This window comes from Rhinatrema bivittatum, chromosome 11 (genome assembly GCF_901001135.1).
Source record: "Rhinatrema bivittatum chromosome 11, aRhiBiv1.1, whole genome shotgun sequence".
In the NCBI taxonomy this organism is placed as follows: domain Eukaryota; kingdom Metazoa; phylum Chordata; class Amphibia; order Gymnophiona; family Rhinatrematidae; genus Rhinatrema; species Rhinatrema bivittatum.
Window position 1 is genome coordinate 1,531,005 of NC_042625.1, and position 22,812 is coordinate 1,553,816.

General features: G+C 46.4%; 2 protein-coding genes across 5 annotated transcripts in view; both read right to left on the reverse strand.

Annotated features, from left to right (window-relative positions):
- The window catches only part of THOC5 (THO complex 5), a 435,920-nt gene extending 424,383 nt beyond the window's left edge, over positions 1 to 11,537 (reverse strand). The window contains exon 1 of one of the 3 annotated variants that reach the window (XM_029619746.1): positions 11,217 to 11,537. Coding sequence is in view for 2 of the 3 variants with exons in the window: in XM_029619745.1 (XP_029475605.1) it covers positions 11,146 to 11,163 (18 nt within the window). In the remaining variant the exon portion in view is untranslated. Of the gene's footprint in view, positions 1 to 11,145 lie in introns of all 3 variants that reach the window. The other 2 variants (XM_029619745.1, XM_029619747.1) reach the window with 2 other exon arrangements.
- Positions 11,538 to 16,293: 4,756 nt separating this feature from the next.
- The window catches only part of NIPSNAP1 (nipsnap homolog 1), a 153,063-nt gene continuing 146,544 nt past the window's right edge, over positions 16,294 to 22,812 (reverse strand). For both annotated transcript variants that reach the window (XM_029619796.1, XM_029619795.1), the window contains 2 exons: positions 18,801 to 18,884; positions 16,294 to 17,122 (listed from right to left, as the gene is read on the reverse strand). In XM_029619796.1, the coding sequence (XP_029475656.1) occupies positions 17,058 to 17,122; positions 18,801 to 18,884 (149 nt within the window). In that variant the 3' untranslated portion in view covers positions 16,294 to 17,057. The remainder of the gene's footprint in view (positions 17,123 to 18,800; positions 18,885 to 22,812) is intronic.

Genomic DNA, 22,812 nt, shown 5'->3' on the forward strand with positions numbered 1-22,812 from the left:
AGGGACCCTCCCACCAACCAGGGAACCACCAATCAGGAGCGGAGAGGGCGATTTAAATTTTACAACTTGCAGGCGCCATGCGCCTGCGTCGCACGCCGAAGGAGCGCAACAAAGGGGCTGGCCCCTTTGTGCGCCCCTTCGTGCAGCCACTGAGTCCAAGAAGAAGTGAGAGAAAATAGTAATAAATAAAAGTAAGTTCATCACCCGTTCCCGACAGTCTCTCACCCTTCCATCTGCTGAGATTCGTGCCACCTCTAAGCGGATTGAACCCGCTCTCCCTTTGTTCTGGGACTCTCTCTGTGGTAACCCACAATTCCTTACCGCAGCTTAGAGCACTAAGTCAAATCTAAGTGCTTTTAGCCTCCTTCAACCTCCAGTGTCCACCACTCGGACTGCATTCAACCTCCAGTGTCCACCACTCTGACTGCATTCAACTTCCAGCATCCACCATTCGGCCCCTACAGTCTCTTTCAATTTTTGGTACCCCTCACCCGATTTCCTTCTTCCTCTCCCTCACCCAAAGATGACAACTTTCTCCAACTCTTATTTCCAAAACAGACACAGCCACCTTATTAACATCCCCCTATTGAAAAACAACAAAAACTTATGTCTCACCTTTCTTCTCATCAATGCGCAGTCATTGTCTAAGAAACACATGTTAATTTCTGACATACTACACGAAAAAAATCCTGACTTCTTCGCCATAACTGAATACTGGCTAAAAAACACTGATCAAGTAATTCTGAACCACCTTAACCACAATGACTACGATACCTTTTCAATTCCCCGTAACTACAAAAGAGGAGGAGGCCTGCTACTTATCATAAGAAAACACTTTTCAATGAAAATAATCCCACACAACCTCCCTAAACAATTTGAAGTTACTCTCTTCGACTCCCAACATCTACAAATCTGCCTCGTTTATTGCCCCCCTAAACTACTAGACAACAACATTTCTCCGCTCATTTAATTTCTCATCTCTAACATCAACATAAAAAAACCTGTGATCATTCTTGGAGACTTCAACCTCCATACAGACGCCAACCCCAGTTCTCCTAGCTGCGAAACTCTTCTCGACATGCTATCAAGTCTAAACTTCATCCTTCAAGTGAACAACCCTACACACAAAGCAGGTCACACTCTCGACCTGATTTTCACCAACAACTTCTTCATGAACTCTTCTATTTCTCACAACCCAGTCCCATGGTCTGATCACCATCTCTTACTCTGCAAATCCCAAACGAACCTCAACAACCCAACAAATAATAACTCTACAAAAAAATCCTTCAAATTCCGTCCACCCTATCAAATTAATCTTCTCCTTCAAGAGCTGGGTCTACAACTAGCGAATCTTGACTTATCAAACATAAATAACGCTATCCAATCATGGTCCTCAATCACTGAAACAACCACTAACATCATTAACCCGGAGAAGATCAAACACCTAAAGAACAAAAAAGAAATACAAAACCCATGGTTTAACACCACCCTAAAAAACATGAAATCAGCTCTCAGGAAAACAGAGAAAGATTGGCAAAAAAATAAGCTGCCTGCTACACTACAAAAATACCGTTCACAATTAGCAGCCTACAAGAAATCAATCCAAAACACACAAAACGGAACTACTTCGGCAATAAAATTATAAATTCCTCCAACAAACCCAAATCCTTATTCAACCTTGTACACAACCTCATCTCCGATATCCACATCTCCAACACTACTATTACCAAAAAAAACCTAAGCCAAGATTTAGCCATCTACTTTAAGGATAAAATCTCCAAAATAACAAACACCTTCATCACCTCTTCTTTCTGCAAGTTACAAACTTCTTCAATTAACATCCCTCCTTGGCTCGACTTCAGACCTATTTCCATCACTGAAACTGAAAAAATGATGAAGAAAATCAACCCTGCTCGTCATGAACTCGACACCATTCCCACCCGAGTTCTTAAAGAAATTGCCTATCCTTTAGCTCCAACAATTTCAGCAATCATCAACAAATCGCTCTAGGAAGGCGAGCTGCCTCCCAAGTTAAAAATTGCCACCGTCACTCCTTTATTAAAGAAAAAAAACCTCAATCCAGATGACCTAAACAACTACCGCCCAATCTCCAACCTACCCTTCTTTGCAAAAATGATTGAGAAGGCGGCATTGAAACAACTCAACGACCATCTAGACGATAATAAAATTCTTTATCCTTCCCAATTCGGCTTCAGAAAAAACCACAGCACTGAAACCCTCCTCAAACTCTCCAATACCATCCTAAGAGGTTTTGACAACAAAAAAGGATACCTTCTGATTCTCTTAGACCTCTCTGCTGCCTTCGATACAGTGGATCATAAAATTCTCATCTCCTGTCTAGAATCCATTGGGCTGGCTGGCAAAACTCTCAGTTGGTTCTCATCCTTCCTCACTAACAGTTTTTCACAACAATAGCTCTTCTTCTCCTATCCCCCTCGATACAGGTGTGCCTCAAGGATCAGCACTTTCACCAATTTTATTCAACATCTACCTGACCCCTCTTTGCCATCTCTTATCTAGTCTTGACATAACGTATTACATGTATACAGACGATATTCAATTACTCATTCCTATTTCTTCCTCGATAGAAGATGCTATGTCTAAAGCAGCCTCACACTTGGATACTATCAGAAACTTGCTAATTCATCTTAAATTATGTCTAAATACAAGCAAAACCGAATGTATCCTAATTGCCAAAAAAAATCCTGGACATTTAACAATTCCACCCTTCTACTTTGACAAGACCCTCGTCCTTCTCAAAGAGAGCGTTAAAGACCTGGGTGTCTGGTTAGACACTGACCTAATCTACAAAAAACACATCTCCACAAAAATAAAGGAAGGCTTTCACAAACTTCAAATAATAAAACATCTAAAACCCCTACTCCACCCCCATGATTTCAAAACTGTCCTTCAAGCCCTCATTTTTTCAGGTTTGGATTACTGCAAATCCCTATTGATTGGCCTTCCAAAATCTTCCTTGAGACCCTTGCAGCTCCTTCAGAATGCTGCAGCCAGAGTTCTAACAGGTACAAGAAAAGCTGATCACATTACACCTGTTCTCAACCAATTACAGTGGCTCCCTATTGAAAAAAGAGCAGAATTCAAAGTCCTCACCATACTCCACAAAGCAATATACAATGCCGACTATTCCGCCTTTGATGACATCATTCACATCCATTGCTCCCAACGTACTACACGAACTGCCAGCAAAATTAATCTAGTGATTCCCTCACTACCACAGGCTAAATTATCCTCCACCAGAAACAGAGCCTTTTCCATCATCGGCCCTAAGCTCTGGAACTCGCTTCCTCATTGCCTCACCAATCAAGATAACTTAAAATCCTTCAAAAAAGACTTAAAACCCTGGCTTCTCAGCCAATCTTTTAAAGATAGCACTCAATGACTTTAAAATTCTTTTATATATTCTGCCATTTTTCAATCTTCAATCTCCCTGTTACAATGATACAGATGCCCTTCAATGCTTCATGAGATATATGTACATCTATTCAGGGTTCTATCCTGTGTTATCTCGTTATACATTCTCCTGTTGTATTTACTATCGTTAATTTTAAATTGTAATCTTCATACATCGTTCTATGTAACATGTTGTTTCTGTATGTAAACCGGAGTGAAGGCAACTCTGCTATACCTCGGTATATAAAAAATGCTAAATAAATAAAAATAATACTGGGCCTTTATTTTTTTTATTTCCGCCGTGAATTGTAATGAGCAGTGTGTCACATGTGAGCGTAGTCTGTCAGATGTATAATGATGGGAAAAAGGTCAAGAACCACTGCCCTACAGGATAGGGTTTGAAGCTCCGACACCCTCCTGGCCGAAAAGATTGCCACCAGAAACACTACCTTCAAGATAGCCCTATTAATAGGCTCGAATGGTGCTTCGCACAAAGCCCAGAGAACCAAATTCAAGTTCCAGGAGGGACATATCTGTCGGGTCGGCGGTCGCAGGTGCTTTATTCCGCCAAAAAAACGTGTAATGTCAGGATGAGTCACTAGAGAACAGCCCTAGATCCGGCCCTGCAGGCAGCCCAAAGCAGAGATCTGGGCTTCGTGGGAATTAAAGGATAACCCTTTCTCAAGCCAGTCTTGCAGAAAGGAAAGGATCAAGGGAAGTGAGGACTTCGAGGATTCACCCTCAGAGGCTCACACCAGGACTCAAAGATCTTCCAGACCCGAACATAGGCTAGAGATAGAAGTCTTCCGAGCCCTTAGTAGAGTGGAGATCACCTCCTCCTGATATCCCTTTTTCCGTAACCTACGCCTTTATAAAGCCAGGCTGCAAGACAAAAGCGAGCCACTTGATTGAAAAATATGGGACCTTGTCGAAGAAGACTCGGTAGATGACTCAATTGCAGGGGTCCGCTCACACACAGGTTCACGGGATACACGAACCAAGGACGACATGGCCACTCTGGAGCTATGAGAATGACTCGACCCGGGTGAAGTTCGATTCTCCTGATTACTTTCCCCACCAGAGGCCACAGAGGGAATACATACAGGAGAACGTCATGTGGCCAGGGAACCACCAGAGCATAGACTCCTTCCACACCATGTTTTATCCTGCGACTGAAGAAGTGTGACGCCCTGGCATCTGCGTGGGTCGCCATGAGATCCACATGAGGCTTGCCCCACCGGCGAGATATCAGTTGCATGGCGACGGACAACTCCCATTCCCCCGGGTCTTACTGGTGGCGACTGAGGAAGCCCACCTGTATGTTTGTCATACCCACAATGTGCGATGCTGTCAACATCTCTAGATGGCGCTCTGCCAAGGCCATCAATAGATCCTCTTCGAGAGCTACGGGGCGACTTCTTGTTCCTCCTTGCCTATTGATATAGGCCACTGTCGTTGCATTGTCGGATAGGACTCGCACTGCCTGGTGGTACAAGAGAAGAAAGGAACACTCCAGAGCCAAGGGAACGGCCCGTGTCTCCAGGCGATCGACCATGATTACTCCTCTGGAGACCACTGGCCCTGCACCACCTGATCGTGACATACTGCTCCCCAGCCGGAGAGACTGGCATCGGCCGTCATCACTATCCACTAGCCATCACGACTGACTGGACCTGGCAATGTGAGATAAAACTCCTCAGACAGAGAAGGGCTACCAAAATAAGGGGAATGGAACAGCTCCCCTATGAGGAAAGACTAAAGAGGTTAGGACTTTTCAGCTTGGAGAAGAGACAGCTGAGGGGGGGATATGATAGAGGTGTTTAAAATCATGAGAGGTCTAGAACGGGTAGATGTGAATCAGTTATTTACTCTTTCGGATAATAGAAAGACTAGGGGGCACTCCATTAGGTTAGCATGTGGCACATTTAAAACTAATCGGAGAAAGTTTTTTACTCAATGCATAATTAAACTCTGGAATTTGTTGCCAGAGGATGTGGTTAGTGCAGTTAGTATAGCTATGTTTAAAAAAAGGATTGGATAAGTTGTTAGAGGAGAAGTCCATTTCCTGCTATTAAGTTGACTTAGATAATAACCACTGCTATTACTAATAACGGTAACATGGAATAGACTAGGCTTGATGGACCCTTGGTCTGACCCAGTATGGCATGTTCTTATGTTCTTACAATAAAGCCGCTTGTAAAGGTCTCGTATGAGCAAAGCCCCATGGAACGAACTCCAAGGTTGGAGCCATGGAAGAGGACATGTAAGTAATGCCAAAGTCTGGACACGGAGACTCACAGTAGGGACTTACTTGCCCTGGCAACTTGATTCTGTCCCCGGAAAGGAAAACCTTGCCCACTTGAGTGGCAAAGCAGACTCCCAAAAACTCCAGGACCTGGGAAGGGACAAGATGACTCTTGGTGAGGTTGACCACCCAACCGAGGGAGCGCAGACAGCGAAGGACCCTGTCGACTGCTTGCGAACATAGGGCCGCCAACTTCGCTTGAATGAGCCAGTCATCCAGATAGGGATACACCAGCACTCCCTACTTCCTCAAGGACGCCACCACCACCACCTTGGTGAATGTCCACGGAGCTGTCGCGAGGCCAAAAGGCAGGGAACAAAACTGAAAATGTTGCCAGAGGATCATGAATCTGAGGAACCTCTGGTGGTCCCGAATGCCTATATGTAAATAGGCTTCTGTCAGGTCCAGGGACGCCAGCTACTCGCCCTGCCTTACCGCTGTAATGACCGACTGGAGCGTCTTCCATGTGGAATAGAGGCACCTTGAGGGCTATATATTGACCTTCTTTAAATCCAGGATGGGCCGAAAAGTTCCTTCTTTCTTGGGGACGATGAAATAAATGAAATAACATCCTCTTCCCTGTTCCGCCGGAGGAACCGGTACAATAGCCCCTAGACTCTGGAGGCGCCCCAGGGTCTGGCGAACAGCCAACTCCTTTGCTGGGGAACTGCAAGGGGACACCAGAAAAAGGCTTTGGATCGGGTGAGCAAATTCTAAACGTAGCCGTGTTCTATCACACTGAGAACCCATCGGTCCTACGTGATATGGACCCACTCCTGGAGAGAGAGACAGCCATTTCCCTATCCCAGGATCTGCGAAGTAGCACTCCGCAGCAGCTCCAACACGTCCTCAGGCAAGGGATACAACTTGCCCATAGCCCGGTTAACCTTGAGGCCTATTTCTGGGTAATTCCACTCCCGCAGTATCATCTGCCTTAACATGTCATGCAGAGAAAAAGTTCTAGTAGGATCGCGCAAGCCCGCTAAGACAGAATCCACTGTGACCGGACTTGGATCAACAGGAAGGTCCACGTTCCCCAGTTCGGCCAAGACGAGGGGAATCAAGGGCACCAGCTTGTCTTTCGGAAATAAACAGATCACCTTCAGGTCGTCGCCCTCCACTGGAGGGACCTGGTCCGACATGGCACCAATGCCCGTGTCATCCAAGGGAGTTGTCGGAAAAGTGCTCCTGGGGAGCGGCCCACGTCCCCGGGACCTGTACATGACGAATCCACATCGCCACAGTGTCTCCCTTCTAGGGATCTTGCATGGTGGGCCCTTCTAGGGATCTTGCATGGTGGGCCCTTCTAGGGATCTTGCATGGTGGGCCCTTCTAGGGATCTTGCATGGTGGGCCCTTCTAGGGATCTTGCATGGTGGGCCCTGTAGAAGAGAGGGTCCCCTTTTGTCTCCACCACTAGCCAGAAAAGCCTGAAGCATTAATAAAAAACTGTGGGGAAAACATTGGGAGCCCGGCAGAAGTACCCTCTAAAAGGTAAGGATCTGCAACAGGAGAGCCCCCAGGGGAGCCCCCCCCCCCGCAGCTCCCCGGGCCAGGAATCAGCTGGGGAGAGAGCCAGAGAGAGATCCCCTCCCCCCAACACTCTGTTCTCCGCAGCACAAAAAGCACCCAAAATGGCCACCATTCCCACGCTGAGCAGAAACGGGTCACTCGGAGCCTCCCAGGCGGAGAGCAGCCTCCCGGCGCTGTGCTGCTGTGAATCTGCCATCGCGGTCCCGCCAGAGCTCTCCTCCCCACAAGGGAGGCACTGGCAACAAACTCCCGAAGAGGCTCAGCGAGAGAGCCGATCACCGCAGCGGGAACAGCAGCCTGTGCACGGCATGACTGAGGGGAAGAACGCTGCGAGGCAGCTGCCGGCCGGCCTGGCAGAGAAAATCAAGAAAACTAAAAAAAAAAAAACCCCGGAGCTCCCTGCTTTGGAAAATCTCCTGCCCTACCTGCTGCCAAGGCGAACACGAAGAAAAACTCCCTGCACCGCTCTTCCTGTCTTTTTTTTTTTTTAAACTAAATAAAATACAAATACTTCCCTGAAGAGTCTGGTACGGTAGAGGAAGCAGTAGAGGAGAGAAGAAAGGGGGGAGGGAGCTGGACCACCAGCTATCACCCCACTGCCGACTCAGGGACAAAGATCAGGGTTCCCAACCCCTCCAAATGCCTACAACCAGGGGGGATGGTCTCACCAGGCACTCTCAACCCCCTAGGAGACTACAAGATAAAATCAAATCCCTCTATTTTGTTTTGTTTGGATTAGAACCACAGGAGACAGAGAAATACTGGGGAGCAGCAGGTGGCTCACCAGGTTAAGAGAGGGGGCTCTAGAAGTTTTTCTCTGTCTCCATCTGCTGGAAGGGAGGCAAAACCCAGTAGTCTGGACTGATCCGGGTATTTACATGTGGTTTGGGCTTTTTGGGGGCTTGTTTTTTTGGAAAGTAGCGCTTGTTCTTTCATAAAAACCTGGCAACCCTGAATGCTGAGGACAGGCCGATGAGAGAGATGTCAGTGTGCGCTAGGGCTGGGCCGGTCAGACAGGCTGAGCTAGGATTTAGAATGGGAAAAAAAAAAAAAAAAAAAAGACAGTAAATCTAGGAAATTTCAACAGCTTTCCACTAATTATTAAAGCAAGTCCTCAATTTAGCTGAGGTAACCGGTCTCCCGCGAAAATGTAATCCTCGGCTTACCGCAGAACCAGGCAAAGTGCCGCGGGAGACCGGGAACCTCTTTCAGCAAAAGCATTGGCGGCAGTGAAATAGTGATGTTTCCTTCTTTCACCCGCCCCCCTAAAGAGAAACACTGGTGGCAGAGCATAGCAAGGCACATTTACCCCCTCTCACCCGCCCCGCAAGAGAAACACTGGTGGCAGAGCATAGCAAGGCACATTTACCCCCTCTCACCCGCCCCCTAAAGAGAAACACTGGTGGCAGAGCATAGCAAGGCACATTTACCCCCTCTCACCCGCCCCGCAAGAGAAACACTGGTGGCAGAGCATAGCAAGGCACATTTACCCCCTCTCACCCGCCCCGCAAGAGAAACACTGGTGGCAAAGCATAGCAAGGCACATTTACCCCCTCTCACCCGCCCCCTAAAGAGAAACACTGGTGGCAGAGCATAGCAAGGCACATTTACCCCCTCTCACCCACCCCCTAAAGAGAAACACTGGTGGCAGAGCATAGCAAGGCACATTTACCCCCTCTCACCCGCCCCCTAAAGAGAAACACTGGTGGCAAAGCATAGCAAGGCACATTTACCCCCTCTCACCCACCCCCTAAAGAGAAACACTGGTGGCAGAGCATAGCAAGGCACATTTACCCCCTCTCACCCGCCCCCTAAAGAGAAACACTGGTGGCAGAGCATAGCAAGGCACATTTACCCCCTCTCACCCGCCCCCTAAAGAGAAACACTGGTGGCAGAGCATAGCAAGGCACATTTACCCCCTCTCACCCGCCCCCGAAAGAGAAACACTGGTGGCAAAGCATAGCAAGGCACATTTACCCCCTCTCACCCGCCCCCTAAAGAGAAACACTGGTGGCAGAGCATAGCAAGGCACATTTACCCCCTCTCACCAGCCCCCTAAAAAGAAACACTGGTGGCAGAGCATAGCAAGGCACATTTACCCCCTCTCACCCGCCCCCTAAAGAGAAACACTGGTGGCAGAGCATAGCAAGGCACATTTACCCCCTCTCACCCGCCCCCGCAAGAGAAACACTGGTGGCAAAGCATAGCAAGGCACATTTACCCCCTCTCACCCGCCCCCTAAAGAGAAACACTGGTGGCAGAGCATAGCAAGGCACATTTACCCCCTCTCACCCGCCCCCCTAAAGAGAAACACTGGTGGCAGAGCATAGCAAGGCACATTTACCCCCTCTCACCCGCCCCCTAAAGAGAAACACTGGTGGCAGAGCATAGCAAGGCACATTTACCCCCTCTCACCCGCCCCCTAAAGAGAAACACTGGTGGCAAAGCATAGCAAGGCACATTTACCCCCTCTCACCCGCCCCCTAAAGACAAACACTGGTGGCAGAGCATAGCAAGGCACATTTACCCCCTCTCACCCGCCCCCGCAAGAGAAACACTGGTGGCAGAGCATAGCAAGGCACATTTACCCCCTCTCACCCGCCCCCTAAAGAGAAACACTGGTGGCAGAGCATAGCAAGGCACATTTACCCCCTCTCACCCGCCCCCTAAAGAGAAACACTGGTGGCAGAGCATAGCAAGGCACATTTACCCCCTCTCACCCGCCCCCTAAAGAGAAACACTGGTGGCAGAGCATAGCAAGGCACATTTACCCCCTCTCACCCGCCCCCTAAAGAGAAACACTGGTGGCAGAGCATAGCAAGGCACATTTACCCCCCTCTCACCCGCCCCCTAAAGAGAAACACTGGTGGCAGAGCATAGCAAGGCACATTTACCCCCTCTCACCCGCCCCCTAAAGAGAAACACTGGTGGCAGAGCATAGCAAGGCACATTTACCCCCTCTCACCCGCCCCCTAAAGAGAAACACTGGTGGCAGAGCATAGCAAGGCACATTTACCCCCTCGCACCCGCCCCCTAAAGAGAAACACTGGTGGCAGAGCATAGCAAGGCACATTTACCCCCTCTCACCCGCCCCCTAAAGAGAAACACTGGTGGCAGAGCATAGCAAGGCACATTTACCCCCTCTCACCCGCCCCCTAAAGAGAAACACTGGTGGCAGAGCATAGCAAGGCACATTTACCCCCTCTCACCCGCCCCCTAAAGAGAAACACTGGTGGCAGAGCATAGCAAGGCACATTTACCCCCCTCTCACCCGCCCCCTAAAGAGAAACACTGGTGGCAAAGCATAGCAAGGCACATTTACCCCCTCTCACCCGCCCCCTAAAGAGAAACACTGGTGGCAAAGCATAGCAAGGCACATTTACCCCCTCTCACCCGCCCCCTAAAGAGAAACACTGGTGGCAAAGCATAGCAAGGCACATTTACCCCCTCTCACCCGCCCCCTAAAGAGAAACACTGGTGGCAGAGCATAGCAAGGCACATTTACCCCCTCTCACCCGCCCCCTAAAGAGAAACACTGGTGGCAGAGCATAGCAAGGCACATTTACCCCCTCTCACCCACCCCCCTAAAGACAAACACTGGTGGCAGAGCATAGCAAGGCACATTTACCCCCTCTCACCCGCCCCCTAAAGAGAAACACTGGTGGCAGAGCATAGCAAGGCACATTTACCCCCTCTCACCCACCCCCTAAAGAGAAACACTGGTGGCAGAGCATAGCAAGGCACATTTACCCCCTCTCACCCGCCCCCGCAAGAGAAACACTGGTGGCAGAGCATAGCAAGGCACATTTACCCCCTCTCACCCGCCCGACAGAAAACATGTGGCAGTGGCGCGCAGGAACGATTCCCTCTCACCCGTCCGAGGAGAAACATTAGCCGCAGTGCACAGTGTACGCTGCCTTCCTGGGCCACCCTCAGGCACTCACCAGCTCCTTACAACAACTCCCCAGGAAGCGGAGGAGAGGGGTCCGGCAGCGGCTTCCAATGCCCTCGCGCCTCCCCTAGCGGAGCCTGAATGGCTGCTTTCAAGCACGTGGTCCAAAGCCTGACACGCGGGCCTGCTAGAGAGTCCTCTCTTCCGTCCGTAGGGCTGCGAGAAGTGCCGGCGAGTGAGGAGGCGCGGAGGGAGACACGGGAACGAACGGTGAGTGAGGAGGCGCGGAGGGAGACACGGGAACGAAGTGACCGGGAGTCAGGGTGAAAACGTTTTGTGAGAAAGGAAGAGAGGGAATGGGGGTCTGAGTGTGGGGGGGTCTGAGTGTGGGAGGCTCTGCGACTTCCTTTTCTCCTCCACACCCTGCTGCTGCTGCAGAGCCAATCTCGCAGCTCTTACCGCGAGAACAGCCGCTATGGCAGCAGATGTATTTATTTTATTTATTTATTTATTTATTTATTTCTTTTGTATACCGACATTCGATCGAGATATCACATCGGTTTCCAGAAAACAGGTTGAATAGAGCCGGAACTGCCCTATTTTACATTGTAACAAGAGAACAGTTGATTAAACAATAAATATAAGGAACATTGTAACATATGAATAAAATTAAAATTAAATATTAGATGTGGGTATATAGAAATGGCATATAGCCTATGTACAATATGTACAATATGTAGCTCAATTAAACGCGATTTTTGCTGCCGCCTTTGCCAGAACCCAGCAGGGCCCCTGTGAAACCCACTCTGCTGCTGCTGAAGAGAAAGAGGCGTCAATGGGCCCCATCCTCCTGGCAGCTGAATAAAAGGACCCGGCCCGAAAAGCCTTTATGTATGGGTAGGGGCGAGAAGGGGGGCCAGGTGTCTGTGTATATTATTTATTTACTAAAAGTATTTATTGTTCGCTTATATCGGAACAGCCGTACTAGGCATTAACCATAAAACTTCTTATAAATAAAATTCGAATATACAATAAAATGCAAAGTGAATTAGACAAGGATGAAAACAACATAGAAACAACGCTTTCAGTGTAGCCAAACCACCGCAAACACAACATCACGTTACTGCTGAAGTCAAGACCAACAATAAGCTTCTTGGAACACGACCCAGGGTTGCCAGATTTTCATAAAAAAAACAAGCCCAAAACACATGATACTAAAACTAATTTTATTAGAAGCTATTTATACACCAAAACACTTACATACTGTTGTGAGTGTAATGGAGGAAATACAGTAGCTTGCAATAGTATTTAACCCCCTAAAATGACCATCAGATTTTTGTGGATTTCATAATGTTACATAGATTGCTGCAGACACTATGCGCTAAAAGTAAATGTCGTAGCGTGTAGCAGATGGACTCAGGACCAGTAGGTATAGTGTACTCCTCATAGCAGTTGGAGACGGATCAGATTTATTTTTATTTTTATTTGCTTGTTTTTATATACCGAAGTTTAGCTAGAGGCCTTCACTCCGATTTACATTTGAAACAACGAAATATATGTGTGCAAACCATTGGTAAAGCATAACAGTAAACTGGTAGAACCAGGAGTTAAATATGACGAGATAACAAGTAACCCAACATGGCAGCTATAAATAAATATAAGAGATTTATTTATTTATTTATTTATAAACTTTTTTATACCGGCATTCGTAGGACACATCATGTCGGTTTACAAAAAACTGAGAAGGAAAGGAAATTACAATGAACAGGGGAGGGGGTAACTGGAAGATATACATAAGTACAGGAGAGGAGAGTCAACAGGCAGCGTTACAACTATTTGCATTGGATTAGGATTATATATGCAAATGAACTAATATACAATGTTAAGTGGCATGTGCACTTGATACACTTAGTATATGAGGATATTTACATTAATACAGGTGCAAGTAGTACAGTAATACAGGAGCGTGCAAGAGCGATAAGAGGCTGGTAATGGGGGGAGGGTGGGGAAGGAGGGAGGGGGAGGGAGGAGAAGAGGGGGTGGAGGGGCGGAGTAGGGGGGAGGGAGGGCGGGGGTACAGTGGGCAATGGGGGAGGTGTAGACGGGGTCTCAGTCATTTTAGGACTTGTAGCTTGAAAAAACAGTCTTTTGTGGAGGGGCGGAGTAGGGGGGAGGGAGGGCGGGGGGTACAGTGGGCAATGGGGGAGGTGTAGACGGGGTCTCAGTCATTTTAGGACTTGTAGCTTGAAAAAACAGTCTTTTGTGGTGTTATTGACAAATTTTTTGAGGTTGTCCATGATGACACCGAGGTTTCTTACATGGGCGGAGAAGATAGGTGGAGTGGTGAGCTGATTGTCGTCTATGAAGATGAGGAGGAGTTCTGTTTTATTGGTGTTAAGGACTAAGTTGAGGCTTGTGAGAAGGTGGTTAATAGATTGAAGGCAGTTGTTCCAGAAACAGTAAATTAGCTGACATGTACTATAAAACCCTTCATACGGTGGTGCAACTTATAAAACAATCGTACCTGAATGAAATCTAAATCGGTGTATTCATAGGTGTGCTCAATCCATTGGACTCCACCAAAGACTTAATTGGAAAATATCATTAATATAAAAATGTTGTTGGTAATAAAAAGAGGAGAGGCGGGGGAGGGGGGGGGTTTATAATTAAAATTGTTAAAAATAAACAAAATTAAGAAAAGTAGTTACTTCTCATAGATGCCATCTCTTCTCCAAGTTGAACAGCCCTAACCTCTTCTCATAGCGGAGTTGTTCCATCCCCTTTAACATTTTGGTTGCCCTTCTCTGTACCTTCTCCATCACAACTATATCTTTTTTTGAGATGCGGCTACCAGAATTGTACACAGTATTCAAGGAGCGGTCTCACCATGGAGCGATACAGAGGCATTATGACATTTTCCGTTTTATTAACCATTCCCTTCCCAATAATTCCTAACATTCTGTTTGCTTTTTTGACTGCTGCAGCACACTGAGCCGACGATTTTAAAGTATTATCCACTATGATGCCTAGATCTTTTTCCTGAGTGGTAGCTCCTAATATGGAACCTAACATCATGTAACTACAGCAAGGGTTATTTTTTCCCTATATGCAACACCTTGCACTTGTCCACATTAAATTTCATCTGCCATTTGGATGCTCAATCTTCCAGTCTTGCAAGGTCCTCCTGTAATGTATCACAGTCTGCCTGTGATTTAACTACTCTGAATAATTTTGTATCATCTGCAAATTTGATAACCTCACTCATTGTATTCCTTTCCAGATCAGTTATAAATATATTGAAAAGCACCAATCCAAGTACAGATCCCTGAGGCACTTACTGTTTACCCTTTTCCACTGAGAAAACTGATCATTTAATCCTACTCTGTTTCCTGTCTTTTAACCAGTTTGTAATCCACGAAAGGACATCTCCTCCTATCCCATGACTTTTTAGTTTTCGTAGAAGTCTCTCATGAGGGATTTGTCAAACGCCTTGTGAAAATCCAAATACACTACATCTACTGGTTCACCTTTATCCACATGTTTATTAACCCCTTCAAAAAGTGAAGCAAATTTGTTAGGCAAGACTTCCCTTGGGTAAATCCATGTTGACTGTGTCCCATTAAATCATGTCTTTCTATATGTGCTATGATTTTGATCTTTAGAATAGTTTCCAATATTTTTCCCGGCACTGAAGTCAGGCTCACTGGTCTATAGTTAACCGGATCGCCCCGGAGCCCTTTTTAAATATTGGGGTTACATTGGCCACCCTCCAGTCTTCAGGTACAATGGATGATTTTAATGATAGGTTACAACTTTTAACTAATAGATTAGAAATTTCATTTTTGAGTTCTTTCAGTACCCTAGGGTAAGAATTATCTATTTACAGATCCAGATCATCTTAAAAGTCTCCTCGCCAATTAAATTCCGGTTTAAGTAGAAGGCAAGGGGTAGTTATTGCAGTATTACTTGTTGAATAAATTTGTTCCCTGTTAATCTTCGCTCTTGATTGTGAGGTTTCACTTAATTTTACTTTTTTTATTACAGAAGCTGATTGGATAAATTACTAATAAAATGGAGTATATTGCAGTCTTTTAAGTTTTGGAATAAGTAATCAGTTTTTTCTGTTATTGCACTGTACAAGATTTTCTTGTAATGTACTGTGAAAATTCAATAAATAAAAAATTAGAAAAAAAAAAGGGCAAGAGTTAAACACAGAGAATACCTAGTAGCAAGAGGATAGAAATGAAACCCTGGAATAACATGTAGTAATTTTTCTGAATGTGGTTAACCGGCAAGGAGTGGCAGTTATAACCCTAATCACCTTGCTGGACAAACTGCATGGATCTTTATCTGTCATCATTTACTATGTACATCAGAAGACTCACTTCAATACAATAGATATACCTATTAGGGATGTGCATTCAACGAAATTGCCTAATTCGTCCTGGTTCGGGGAGCCTGAAACCCGAATGAGTTTTTCCCAAAATTTCTAGAAAAATTCATTTTCAGGTTTAGTGCGCACTAACAGAGCATGTTATAAAATCGGGGGTCGGCGTGCACAAGGGGGTGAACAGTTGTGCACCCTGCGCGCGCTGACGCCCATGGGCTTCTCCCATTCCCCAATCTTCCCACCTCTTTCTCCAACCTTTCCCCCTCCAGCCCTACTCTAACCCCCCCTCAAATTGTAATTCTATCTTTTGCGCTTGCTGGCACGCGATCCTCCAACACAGCAGCAGATGCCCTGCCCCGCCCCCAGACTGCCCCTTTTGTAAAGCCCTGGGACTTAGATGCATCTTATGCACATAAATCCTCTGAAAATCAGCCCCTTAATACCACATCATTCACCTCCACTATCTTTAATAGTATCACCTTCAAATCTTAAATATCAAAATTACTCCATTACAAGTGCTGAGCCATAAAACTCTCAGCCATTGATTCAGCAGGCTGAGAGATTTGAGGTTAAGTCCATGAGTCTCCCCTTATACCCTGGAGGGATAGGAACATATGTTTCTTCTGATATGGAGCTAGCTTGCAACCCTACCTCCTTCAGAGATCTCAGTTACCAACCTGCGCTCAGAGTAGGACACCATCCAAAGAAAGATATAAAAAATGTAATAAGAGGCAGTTTGTATAATTTGAAACATTTTATTACATTTGCAATCAACAGACTTGATCAATGTGAACAGCTCACTACTGCAATTCACCCGATTTTTTAAAATTCACCCTGCTCCTAATTTGATCAAAGATCTTGGGTTAGGCAAGGTGCCTTCTGTTTTGCTAAATTCCAAATTAGACAACAAAGTGAGCCATATGTTGGCCCAATGCATAACACAGACTACAGACTCTGATTTCATTTTCACATTATCTCAGTTTATGGTGGGATGCAAGAGGTATCAGATGCTGAATGAGTAACAGCACAGAGGATGGAATAAGTTTTACCATCCCTTCCCTCTCTGCCCTGTTCTTATTCAGTACAAGGAATCAGTCAGATCGTACAAAGCTGTCCTCTGAATCCTATACTTCCCGCCAACTCGATCATGCTATATATATATTGTCCTGGATTCAGAGATTAGAACAGGAGATGGTATCTGAGATAGAGACTTGACAGAAGCAGAGGAATAACTGTACTGGGTGACAGAAAAGGAGAGGAGTTGTTACAGGAGTAAAACCAGAGAGGCCCCAGTATAAGGTCAGAGTGACAGTCAGCAGGACATGGATCCCCCAAATGCACCTGTAGACTGCAGCACAGCTGAGCTTGGCTCCTGCTAACTGGGTATTTTCCTACATAACTCCTTGGCAAAGTGAAATTAAGAGAGGCAAACAGAGAAAAGCGGGATGCCTCATTTTGTCCATTGGTTGAGCTCTGGTGGAATAGAGGAACATCAATGAGATGTCACTGAAGGGGAGAGATCTTCAAAGGAATCATTATCCGAGACTCCATGCTCCGAACCAGTGGGACTGCAAGAGTAAACAAAACAATGACAAAGAAAGAGGCCTCAGAATTTGCAAAGAATTGAGTGCTCTCACCCAGGGGAGTAGGGAATAGAGATGTGAATTGGAACTGGAATCGGTTCGGTTCCAGTTCCGATTCAAATCGTGCATTTTTTTTCTTCCGGCCTAATCGTTTTTTTTGGGGGTTTTTTTTTTATCGGCTGCGCCTGATCCGATAAACAAAAAACCCACCCCGACCTTTAAAACCGCTCCCTTAGCCTCCACCACCCTCCAGACCCCCCCAAAACATTTTAAAATTACCTGGTGGTCCAGCGGGGGTCCCGGGAGTGTTCTCTAGCGCTTGGGCTGTCGGCCGATAAACAAAAAACCCACCCGACCCTTTAAAGCCACTCCCTTAGCCTCCACCACCCTCCCGACCACCCCAAAAACGTTTTAAAATTACCTGGTGGTCCAGTGGGCCCCGGGAGCGATCTCCCGCTCTCGGGCCGTTGGCTGCCACTAATAAAAATGGCGCCGATGGCCCTTTGCCCTTACCATGTGACAGGGTAACTGTGCCATTGGCCGGCCCCTGTCACATGGTAGGAGCACTGGACGGCCGGCACCATCTTTAAAAATGGCGTGGGCCATCCAGTGGACACCCGGCGCCATCTTTAAAAATGGCGTGGGCCATCCAGTGGACACCCGGCGCCATCTTTAAAAATGGCGCGGGCCTTCCAGTGGACGGCTGGCGCCATCTTTAAAAATGGCGCGGGCCTTCCAGTGGACGGCTGGCGCCATCTTTAAAAATGGCGCGGGCCATCCAGTGCTCCTACCATGTGACAGGGGCCGGCCAATGGCACGGTTACCCTGTCACATGGTAAGGGCAAAGGGCCATCGGTGCCATTTTTATTAGTGGCAGCCAATGGCCCGAGAGCGGGAGATCGCTCCCGGGGCCCACTGGACCACCAGGTAATTTTAAAACGTTTTTGGGGGGGTCGGGAGGGTGGTGGAGGCTAAGGGAGTGGCTTTAAAGGGTCGGGTGGGTTTTTTGTTTATCGGCCGACAGCCCAAGCGCTAGAGAACACTCCTGGGACCCCCGCTGGACCACCAGGTAATTTTAAAACGTTTTTGGGGGGGTCGGGAGGATGGTGGAGGCTAAGGGAGCGGTTTTAAAGGGTCGGGGGTGGGATTTTAGGTTGTGTCCTAACTCCCATTAGTGTGCACTAACCCGATTAACAATTTTTTCAAAATAAATTGGTGGAATTTCTATTGTATCGCTCTCTTTAATGATTAATGATGATTTAAAAAATATCGGACGATATTTTAAATCGTCAAAAAACGATTCACATCCCTAGTAGGGAATGGTGCAGCAAGTTTGGTAGTAAGGAAACTCACCACTTCTGCAGTCCTAGGAATCACTCTAGGAAACAGTATAAGAGTGCTGGTTGAGCAACCACCTCAGTTTCTCCCAAGAATTACTCTACAGTGTAGGAGCGTTGGCTGTGGGAGAGCTCCTTAACTTTCCCTCCAGAAGTCACTGTAGGGAATGGTGCAGGAGCATGGGTTTCAGGGAAGCTCACAGCTCTTAATCTCAAAAGCATGGCTGTGGGAAAGTGTGCAGCTCCTGCAGTCCCACCCTTTCCCAGAAGTCACAGCTTTGGCTTTGACACCCTTGGAGTGCTATAAGAAGCTCTCCTTTTCTCACCTGTATAATATACATTCTCATCCCAGCCTCGTTTGGTCCACGCTGCATTTCGAGTCTCCTCTCTGGATTGCAGGTCCCTGTAAGCTGAAATGAGAAGTCGTAGCTCTTTCAGAGTTTGAATCGCAGATATATACAGGTTAATGATATGCCTGACCTGTCCATTCCATGCTGACTGATGAATAAAGCCGCATGTAAAAGTAATCTTCTTAAGAAGAAGTCCTTGCAAATGAACCTGACATTTGGAGTTCTTTACTTGGAGACAAGCACAGTAGATTATGGGGGTAAGTGGAAGCATGAGCAAGGAAAAAGCAACAAATTTAGCAAATGCAGTGCAAGCTTGGTGTCCTGGAGTGTAGCTGAATATACCCAATCTTATTTTTTTTGAAGAAGATGTGGTTTTATGGAAAAGGAGAATATGAGAATCAAGCAAGTTATTTATATTCCACTTTTCGGCACGTCAAAGCGGATTATTTTCAGGTACTTTAGGTATTTCTCTATCTCCAGAGGGCTTACAGACTAACTAGGACATGCATCACTCTGCGAGTAGGGCTCTAATGGGTGTTGCTTATATTGCTTGATGTATACGGTATTTTGCAGAGCCCAGATTCCCTCCCCTATTACAATGAACTGTTTTGATTTGATTTGCATTGCATGGATTTTGCAAATCCATGCAATGCAGCTCATTAATAGGCAATTTGATGTTATTAACTTATCCCAGCCAACTTGTAAAGTTGTCAGCCGCGATAAGTTAACACCTCGGGAAACTGTAATCTAATGTGGCAGCCTTGAGACCCTGACGTGGGCTCTAAATCGTTGGGGTATAAGGCCCCCAATACCTCCACCATCCCCCAAGTGTACAAGGAAGTCATTCGTTGAAGTGGAAACCCTATTCCTCGGAACCCCCAATGTCAGAAGAGTCAAAGCGAAGAAGATCACTTTGGCTTTTTTAAGGTTGGGGGTGTGTGGGGGGAATATAATTCCCACTTTAAACTGATTTATTTATTGGGGAATGGGGGAAGATAGGGGCTGGCCCCAGACCCCAACGATTCAGAATTAGCATTGGGGCTTTGGGAGGAAGGGGGCAAATGCCAACACATTTTTGTAAGGAAAGGGGGATGGGGGGAACATACTTTATTTTATGCAGTCAGGGTTAGGGGGGCCATCATTGCAGGACTATTTAGTGATTTGGGCCACCTTGACAGGCAGTCTCGGAACGAGCAACGGGTCAGCTTTGACCCCCACACCCTTTTTACTTTTTTGAGCAGGCCTTTTTTTTTGGCATGGTCCTTTAAGGTGAGAGCAGTCCCGTGAGCTTGGGGCCGCCACTGCGCCTAAAGGCCAATCCCGTGTTGTTTTGCCCCACAGTGTTTACCGCGAAACAAAACAACACCGTGATACAGCTGCAATGCTTTGTGAGGGAAGGGCCCACTATTATGGCGGCAGCCCTCTGCGATAGTGGGCATCCTCCCATAAACATACTAGGCCTAAGTTTAAACCTGAGGCAACAGAGAGTAAAGTGACTTGTCCAAGGTCACAAGGAGCAAGAGTGGGATTTAAGAATATAAGTTGCCATATTGGGTCAGATCCAGGGCTCATCAAGTCCATCAACCTATTTCCACAGTGGCCAATCAAGGATACAAGTACCTGGCAAGTACCTGAACATTAAATAGATCCCATGCTACTAAAGCTGGTAATAAGTAGTGGCTATTCCCTAATTCAATCTGATTATTTATTTATTTTAAAGTTTTATGTACCTCATCCCTTCAATAAGTATTGATCGGGGTTGTTTACAGCGTCACATTCATAATATAACAGCATAAAATCAATTTAAAACATGGATAACATATACAAAAAGAAAATAAAACAGCATAAAAGTTTTACATTTATAGATCGGTTCAACAAAGGTACCTCTGCATAGTTTGGTGTAAAAAATGGTTCAGTTCTTTTTTTAAAATATTTATTTATTGCCTTTAAAATATTATCAAGACAAATCTTGTATAGAAAATGGAAATACAGTACAAATATATCATTATTCAACAAAGAATACATAGAAGAAAACATTTTTTTACTTAGATAAGCAGCTGAATTAGCCATTCTGTCTGGGTATGTCCTCCGTGCCACTAGGTGGATGAGCTCTCTTAGATCACCAAAGTCTTTCAGTGAGGTGCTCCCTCTTGTATCTTCCAGCATTTGCCTGAGGCTCCTCAGTCCGTTTTTTCCTTGCAATTGATCGCATGCGGAGCTCTCCTCTCCTGAGAAAATTCTTAGTTATGAGGTAAAAACCAAAACAAAACATCAAAAACCACAGGAAAGGGCTATACCAGTCAGGATGCCTCGACCAGGATTTAAATTCTGTGCCTGTGGCAAGATTATGTCGGTCACTGATGGCCACAAATCTTGTTATCTCTGCCTCAGTCCTGACCATGACCAGGCAAACTGTGGGGACTGTGGCCATATGACCCCAAGAGCACAGCGCCAGCGAGCTGCCTGGATTCAACAGTTAAAAGCAGGACCATCGGGCTCTTATGCCTCTTCTGAGGCCTCAACAAGATCCTCTCCAGGCCCAAAGAGAAAGAAGAAGTCCCCCTCTCATCGATGGGTCTCTTCTGTAGACCCCCCAGGGTTAAAACACCCACCGCTGATGCCCCGTCAAAAATCAACACAGAGCACGGGGGATGAGTCTAACACTGTGGCCACATGCTGCTTCGACGCCACCGATTCACCGACAGCCATCGTTACGGCTCTCATATGAAGCATCGACGCACTTCCGAAGAGACGGTGCACTGAAGCAAAGAGAAAATAGCGTCGCAATCACATCCTGCTGACGCACCACCGACGCCATCGATGCACATCGGTGCAGATCCTATTACTCCGACACTGCCGACTCTGCTGACGCAGCCGAAGCCTAAAAAGCATACAACGGGTCATAAAAGACCTAGAGAACCATCACCTCTATTAGTAGTAGATTCTGACCAAGATATCTCTCCGCCAAGGTTCTCTGGCAGCACGTCATCTTCCTCAGAGGTGCTTTCGGGGCTTTCTACGGTCTCTCTATGCCGTACTGATTCTAGTCTCCAAGACCCTTTTACTCCGAAAGTTGTCCAACCTCCAGCAATTGTTATGCGTCCCAGGGGCCCAAACACTGATATACTACTGGCCGCCCTACCGCTTGTAGAAGCCCTATTGCCCACTCCTTCTACTTCGGGGTTAGCTTCACAAGCTATTTCCCAAATCGCCACAATATTATCACAATTCTTACAATCAATGGAGCAGACATATCAGCCACCACTACATATTCCAGCCGTAATACCAGTGGTTCCAGAAGTCCCCTCTATCCTGAGTGCAGCCCCAAAGGACCAATCAAAAAGGCCTTCATTGCCAGTGGAAGATCTCCTAGACACATCTTCCTCAGCAGACTCATCAACAGGCTATCTGTCAGACCCAGCTGAGGTCTCACCTGAACCCGCCTCTCCATCAGTAGACCTTACCTATTCCCAATTCTTGGAAAAGGTAGGATTAATGCTAAATATAGAAACGAGGAAAATACCAGACCCCTGTCAAGAAATGTTAGGGATCCTAAAAATTTTTGACAATCCCATTGAGCCCATAGCACTTCCACAATACTTCATGCTAAATGCAGTGATGATAAAGACATGGGATACCCCTCCCTCTACTCCACCAACATGGAGGAAAATAGACCTCAAATACCACATGAGGGACTCCCCCTTTTACTCAGCAGTTCAACTCCCACATACTTCTATAGTAGTTGAATCTGTGATGCAGAAACCAAGGAAGTCACAACTACACTTGAACACACCACCAGCTTGAGATGCAAAATTTCTGGATGACTTCGCAAAGAAAGTGTTTCAATCCAGCATGCTAAATGCTAAGATCCAAAATCATCAATTTTTCATAGCACAATATCTGTTTGAAAATCTACAGACTCTAAAGCCTCATTTACAACAGGGATCCTCAGAGACCAACTTGCCTGCAGAATATCATAATATGGAAG